At 49.9% G+C, this 7891-nt stretch overlaps 1 protein-coding gene across 1 annotated transcript in view; it reads left to right on the forward strand.

The window, feature by feature from the left end:
• Positions 1-7891, forward strand: part of LOC113210842 (homeobox protein unc-42) — a 19847-nt gene that overhangs the window by 7602 nt on the left and 4354 nt on the right. Inside the window, exons 4-5 of the mRNA XM_052272190.1 lie at positions 5079-5270; positions 5655-5775. Of these exons, the coding sequence (XP_052128150.1) occupies positions 5079-5270; positions 5655-5775 (313 nt within the window). The remainder of the gene's footprint in view (positions 1-5078; positions 5271-5654; positions 5776-7891) is intronic.

A 7891-nucleotide genomic window follows, 5' to 3' on the forward strand; every position in this document is an offset into this window, starting at 1 on the left:
CAGGTCTGCCCTGCCCGGGAGAGCCAAATGTGCGCGGATGGCCCACACCTGCATGTCAGCGAATTATTTAATTCACAAAGATGTGTGAGAAAATATTCGCAATCTTGCAAGTAAGCGAACGGCCATTCACTCACTTCCTGGGTCATTCCCTGCTAATAGAGCGAGGTGAAAAACGGCGAACAGAACTGGACCACCGTGAAACCACGAACGTGTTCAGCCTTAGCTGGGGCGCAGAGGATGGCTCGCTCGCGAACTGACATGTCACAGGTTATTTACCATGTGAAATGACGTCGTTTAAAACCCTCATTGAAGTTGGAGCAAAAAATATTTCATTCCCCTAGCGTGAGAATTCTGTGAATTTAATGACTGAAAAGGTGTGAAAACGTCCTCGCCTTGATTATATGAGGAAGAGTTGCCTCATTCGCTTTTTTGAGCATGGACCCTCACTCAAGGGTTTGTAGTGATGTGCTCCCTTCGTTATCTATCCTGCTCGATCTTAAGTTTTAAGGACAATATGTCTCTGTCTCCACTTTAATACGCCCTGCCCTGGCTGGTCCAGAAAGAGTCCCAAAACAGGCCCAAAATTGTCGTCTCCAAAAGAATGCCAATATTTTCAGTCTCCAAAAGAATGACAAAATTGTCAGTCTCCAATATATGACCAATATATACCAAAATATGACTATTAATCAAACGGGAGGCCAACGTTTTGGCAAGCAAAGTATGGTTACGGCGTTTATAGAGTAGTCACCACACTGGAAAGACAAAGGTCGGACTTAGTGCCTTTAAGGTGCTAAATATTTGTCTGCCTATAGAAAGGCACGAAAGTGTCTCAAATTTAGCACAGTTATCGGTCATTTGATTCTTTCCAGAGCTGATAATTTGTTAGGGCACGAAAGTCGAAAGCACCCCAAAAAGGGTGTTAAGTCCTACCTTAATTTTCCACTTATGTTTACAGCTTTATTGTTTATTACATCGTTTGTAGCGCCGTCCCTTCTCCGCGCCATCTTTTTTCCTATGCGACCCACCCTTCCTTCAGTGTACCCGTCCACTCTCACCCCTCAGTTGCTAAAAGGGAGGTCCTTTCGGACCGAAAGTGGAATGGCTCCGAGGAGAAAAGTACTTCTTTAATCCGGCAGGCCCCACCGCACGGCCCCGCTGGCTCCTCTCGCCGACGCACCGCCAGTTTCTTGTTTTTCCCCGGCCATGCCGTGCGGAGGGTAGGCGTCGAGGAGGGAGGAGGGGGTGAGGCGATGAGGCTCCACCCGGCGCCTCTAGAGGCGCCACCACCCCCCGGCAGCGCGGCCCGCCTCCCCAGCCTCGCGCCGCCTCGCTCCTTGCCACGCCCCGCGCACATCCTGCACTGTGAAAAACCCAACTCGAGCAAGCAAAAGACCTGCAACTGGTCTCGGAACTGGTACTGAAATATGTGCGGAACCAATTTTGATGTGAGACCTAGGCCTCTCTGTTACACATTCTTACTCTCGGTTGTCTTTGCAGTCGATTTAAAAAACGGAACTTTTAATTACTCTTTCTTTTTATTATTGAGAAATCATTTGACGTCTGCCTCCACTGAAAATCGATTAAGTTAACACATTGAGGTGTGCTTGAGCTACTCATAAGTACTTCTCTTCCAGACTAAGACTTTCCCAGAGCGCTTCTCTTCGAAGTTAAGTTCCTCCAGCTGCCTTGACTTAGGGTTGTCTCTCAAACTTGTCTCTATGTACTCCTGCTAGTGGCGGCAGCTAGTGGGTCTGAAGTAGGAGGCACGCCGGGGTGGGGCGGGCGGGGCGGGGCCCAAGATGACTCCACCAGACTCCATCAGAGATGGGAAAGCAATCTAAACTTGGTGCGTCGTGATGACTTTTGTAAACTGGGATGATGTCGGACAGACGTCTCTCTGCCGCCTCTCGATTAGAAGAGAGGGGGGGAGGCGGTGAGGGTGGTGTGGTCGCACCCCGAGTGGGGCTCAAGGAGGTACTGTGCCACCGCACAGGCCTGGCCGCGGCCCGCAATCGGGTCCGGGCCCAGCAGAGATTCTCCACCGCAGCCATAGGCCAAGAGGTCGGCAGTCGAAGATTGTGCTTTGGACAACTATTCTCCAATCCTTAACTTCGCTTTTCAGCCCGTCTGGCTGCTTTGAATAAAGAAGCCATCGAGCAAGGCTCGAATACGACATTTCCCGGTTACATCTCAGAAGGCTCCCGTAGAGAACAAAACGCGACAAAACGCTTTCGGCAAAATCATGGAAATATCATATTACGATTACGGGTGTGAAATGAGATCAAATTCTAATGAATAGTAGTTGGGTCGGAAAAATATTACAACGTTTCAAAATATTTGTTTAAGGAAAATGCAGGAGGAGAGAAAACCGATAGACTCCAAAAAGACATCAGAAAACGTAGAAAAATTGAATAGACCGGAAAACCCAAAAAATTTTGGAAGAATTATTAATAGCCCCTAGAAAACTTCGGAAAACTTGGAATCCCGAACCATACCACATCGAGTATAACTGCAGCAGACCATCTGCATCCGGACGCAGCCGATACACTCGGACTCGGGTACACTGGTAAAACAAGTGTGCAAAATTTGCACACCAACGTGTGCAAATTGTGATTTTGCACAATACCGGGTGATTCAGAGAAGATGCAGGTGCAGGCGGGTTTGCCTACCCGCTCTGCCCGTAAGGCGCCATAGCCCCTTGAATAGGCAAACCCGCTCGCACCTGCATCTTCTGTGTATCACCCGGTACACGGTATTTAACTCAAGTTGCACACTTATGTAATTGCAAATTTTTGACGTTTTGTAAACGTTTAAATTCTGAACACTTGGACACACACAGTTCTATGCTATCCATAGGAACCATATGGTGTGCACTCCGGTGTGCAACTTCTTTGCTTTTCGGAAGTTTCGAAAGTTTAAACACCAATTGACGAAAAACTAGTTAGACACCACAATGTGTCTAGAAAATGCACACTTGAACTTAAACACGAATTGTCTTGCAGTATTAAACACTTGTTTTACCAGTGTTGGGCAAGCAGCGAGATGGGTCCGGAGCCGGCAAGTCCGTTTGGTGGGAGGGCGCGCCTTCTTTATTTTAATGACTTTTTACTTCGGCATCTGAGATGAGCGAGCGCGACGTTGTGTTGACCCCTCTTCTTCCCCGGCCGAGCTCCTCCCTCTCTACCCTGGGTGCGGTGCGGTGTGGGGCTGTGCGCGGGCCTGTTAGAGCCCAGCAGCCAATAATAATAGACATGGCAGCATGGCGCCCGTGGCGCGGCGGGCGGGGTGGGGTGCGGCGGGCCGGGCCGGGCCCACGGCGCCATGCGTGGGCGGGCGCCCTCCCCGCCCTGCTCCCCGACGCACGCTCCCGGGCTTGTTGTTGTTGTGCTGCTGCTGCCCGTGCTGCTGCTCCTGCTGCTGTTCCTGCTGCCTGCTGCTGCTCCGCGCTCCGCGCGCTTTGAATCTTGAAAAATCTTGAATCTGCTGCTGCTGCTTCTGCTGCTGCTGCTGCTGCTGCTCCTGCTGTTCCTGCTGCTGCTGCTGCTGCTGCTTCTGCTGCTGCTGCTGCTTCTGCTGCTGCTGCTGCTGCTGCTCCTGCTGTTCCTGCTGCTGCTGCTGCTGCTCCTACTGCTGCTCCTGCTGCTGGCTACAGCCGAGGCATGCTCGATTCCCATTCAAAGTTTTCCTGTGCAACTATGGAAGGAAAGATTTATTTGTTGTAACACAGCCTTCGTTGTTTCAATGATACAATTCTCTGAGTAGTTTACAACTGCGAGCGGTATGAGTGTGAACTTTAGTTTACTTTTATGACTTTGCGGACTAGAAACCATAGAAGGATTCTTCTCTAAAAACACCCAAAAAGATTGATGCTGTAAATTTGCTTTTCTTTCCGGAGATCTACGTTTTATATCCTCACTCGATAAGAGCAATAATAGATTTCGAAATCTGCTCACTCTATTTGAGTGATGATTAGACCAATGCAGCAAGGAGAAAAATCTCGCTCTTTTTAGGTGAGACATATGACTCCAGGATTTGTAGTGCGTATCTGGATCAACCATACCATGGCTGCTACAGCTTTTTTTTCTTCGTTTGGGAAATGCAGAGAGAATTTTGCATCGCCAGACGTCCTACTGCCAATGGCATTATTCTGTGTCTCTCGCCCTCTCCTTGCCTCGGTGGCGACGACTGTTAAAAGGGAATGCCAGGCGGGCGAGAGGAAGGCGCGGCACCCCGACCAGGCTAGATCCGGTCCCGACCGATGGCTGCCGGCGGGAACTGGAGCGCGGATAAATTCGAAAACTTTGCGGCGTCAAGGACCAGAGGCGCCAGCGAGCGCCAGCGGGTGGGGCCCAACCCCCGCGGCCCGGCCCCGGGAGGGAGCGGGAGGCGAGGGCGGACTACATCTGCTAGCTCGTCCTTCACTGCCAGTATGAATAATGCAAAAGTTTTAAAAGGGCTGGCTGGCTGTGTCAGGCTGTGTCTCTCTCTCTCTCTCTCTCTCTCTCTCTCTCTCTCTCCCTCTCTCTCTCTCTCTTCATCCCTTTCGCTCTTGCTCTCTGTCTATTTGTGTCTCTTTTTCTCCATTTCCCCGCCATTCCCCTCCACCGAGTTTCTCTCTGCCGCCTTTGCTTCCCTCATCATACCGCTCCTGTTCTGCGTTTTACTTCAAATGAAAAATGCAGTACACCGGATGCGCTCTTGCTATGCCTTGGACCAGTATACGGTCGGGGTATTTAAATTAATATTATTATATTATTATTATCATCATTATTGTTGTTGTTGTTGTTTTACGGGATACTACTTATATTCTATAATATCTGGCGACCCGAATTTTTTTTCTGCTTATACTGTACCGCATGCCAGCGTGTGAGCGCGTTACCTACTCGCTAGGAGCCATAAGGCACCGAGGTGAGGAACAGTAGGCAATCCCACCCGCACCGGCTGCATGCGGTCTACAGTATAACTACGAAATTCTCTGGGGTCTATGTGTGATTGATTCGAATAAATTGAGTCACTTCTAATCTTAAAATTTCGCGATTAAAAGGCCGTAATCAGTCTTTTCTTTGCCCGTGTTGCAGGTGTGGTTCCAGAACAGGCGTGCCAAGTACCGGAAGCAGGAGAAGCAGCTGCAGAAGGCGCTGGCGCCCTCCGTGCTGCCGGCGTGCAATGGCATGATGAGGAACCTGTACCAGCCGGCGGGCCGCTCCTACCAGCCCTACCCGCACCACAACTCCATCGCCTCCATGAACTCCATGAACCGGTATCCTCAGGTAAACCCTCGCAGATGCTCGCCCCCCCCCCCCTTCTCTCTCTATCAATGAAATCTATGAATGTAAACAATTTACTCGTAAAAATATACTTGCCTAGGCATTGGAGCACCATAAAATATGGTTCAACGTTATCGTATTAGTGAGAACGAAAAATATGGTTTCCATCACCTTGTCCGTTGTTGTCTCAACCATAAGATGGTTGCCTTTCCGGTGTGATGACGTGAAGATGGATTTTTTTTATTATTATTTTTTATTTATTTTTTGCCCTAATCGCCCAATCGTATGTTTTTATCGCTGTATGACCATCTCCGGCCATGTCGACATATAAAATTTGCAAACTCAATTAAAGTATCCCACTCTCACGTTTCTTTTGTTCGACTACAGATGGGTGCCAGTTCATACCCCAGCATGGCGCAGCCGTTCAGTATGAGTCACGGTGGCAGCAACATGGGCGGCATGCGGCAAGACTCCATGGGCAGCTTCAACAGCTTCTCCAAGGCGTCAGGTGGGTACATGGCAGAAGCAGTGAATATTTTTGTTTCTTGGTGACTTGAACGCGAGGGAGAAAAAAAGGCTGGAAAAAGTGCCACGTCTTTCCCACAAATATGATGGAAAGGGCAACTTCATCGGGGCCTCTCGAGGGGTTGTCAACTCTTATATTAGCGATAATTCTGCAATATTACAGTTATATCACGTCGATATTGCTTATATTACCAGTAATGTAAATTCCTTCACAAACGGCTAATGGGGGGAGAAAACGACATACACTGTAAGAAAAACCTACAGTTACTGCTGTACAATTCACCCCACAATATACAATGAAAATTTCACCATCCTCTACTATGGTTAATAATTGAGAGCACCAGACTATATTGTAGGGTTTTCTTACAGTGCATGTAAGCAGGCGTAACTAAAGAGGAGGAAGAGGAAGGGGGTCGAAGGAGAATAAGCTGGCCCTTCCGTTTATTTAATTTATGTAGGGTGGTCCATAGACCCCTCCCTTTACTTTGCTTATACTTCACCGCATGCATGCGGGCGGGCGGGTTGCATACTCGCACGGAGCTATAAGGCGCCATGGTGAGTAACGGTAGGCATGCACGCACGCCTGCATGCGTTACAGTATAAGCAAAATAAAGAAAGGGAAGGGGTCTATGGACCACCCTGTAAAAAACTTTGTTAAAATAAACTTTGGCTGTAACATCTCGTAGATTTCGATGAGAGAGTTCACGTGATAAAATTGTAACCGCAGTTCACGAACGTTGACCCTCCTCAGATCATATGTTTTTTACGAGCTGTTTCGAAGCAGCAACTACACACTGGAAACGCAACACTATAGTGTCCAACTTGAGCGTTGAGCTATAGTGCTCGACGGTCAGGTTCAACATTTAAAAGTCTGAAACACACCTATTGAACACTTCCAACTATTCAAAACTCGTGTTGCACACATAGAAGTATGCCACACGGTGTTTAACACTTAAAAGTGTGTGTCAGTTGCACACTTTATACATCAGTGAAGTGTGTGAATGTCGCTCACTTGCAGGTGTGTGAATACCCATTCGTACATTACGGGTAGTAAACGGTAGGAAGAATTCACACGTTTACCCCCCCTAATTGTACGAATGGATATTCTCACACCTACAACACTGGAAAAACTAACGTTACCGAGGTAACGTTTCTTGACGCGACCACGCCAGGTAACGTTTGGTGATGCAACCAGTTTGTGATGGCCCTATCCTTTTGCATGGGGTAGGTCGCATCAGGAAACGTTACCGGTCTTGGTCACATGATGAAACGTTACCATGGTAACATTAGTTTTTCCAGTGAAGTGAGCAACATTCACACACTTCCGTTTCCAGTGCAGTATTGCAGGCTTTGCATACTCTCTTGGGCCGCACGGACCCGGATCCTGTCGCCTTACGGGCGCGGAGGGAGTAGACAAACCCGCGACACTCTAGTGGGTGCCCAGAAACACCCGGGTACTCGGGTACCATATAACTGTGAAAGAATGACAGAGAGATTCTTTGTTTTTCCTTTCCGCGCGTGTGTTTTTGTAAGTCCGACCCCTAACACGTCCACCACAGGTACGCCCTGGAGGGATGTCGCTCCGGCGCTCCCTCGCTCGCGCCCGGCGCCCCCCGCGGTCCTCGTTACGGGAGCAGCGCCAGGCGCCCCCCGAGCCGGGCCGAGCCGAGCGGAATATTGTGGCGCACATTCATTTCATTCCGCGGAACGAAGCGTTTTGTTTTCCCGGGGCGGGCGCATCAACAGAGCAACACTATGGCGAGAGCACGTTGTGGCGGGGCGGGCCGGGGCGTGGGCGGGCCGGGCGGGCGCGATGCCATCCACGGCTGTGGCTGTGCTGGGAAAGTATCGAGCGCGCACCGAGTTAGGGCGGGATGGGGGTGGAGCCCATCCCCATCGCCCACCCCGCTCCCCTACGCCGCCCGTCTGTTCCCCACCTCGTCCTCTTCCTTCTCCTCGCTCCCTCCTCGCTCTTTCTCTCCCTCCCTCTCTCCCTCCCTCCCCCCTCCCTTTCTCTCGCAGCTTCGCTCAACTCCGCTTTGATGGAAAAGCCCGACCCAACCCACAGCGTTTCTGGATCCTCCCCTTTATATATCCTG

Source organism: Frankliniella occidentalis, unplaced genomic scaffold (genome assembly GCF_000697945.3).
Source record: "Frankliniella occidentalis isolate FOCC.00 unplaced genomic scaffold, Focc_3.1 Scaffold194, whole genome shotgun sequence".
Classification (NCBI taxonomy): domain Eukaryota; kingdom Metazoa; phylum Arthropoda; class Insecta; order Thysanoptera; family Thripidae; genus Frankliniella; species Frankliniella occidentalis.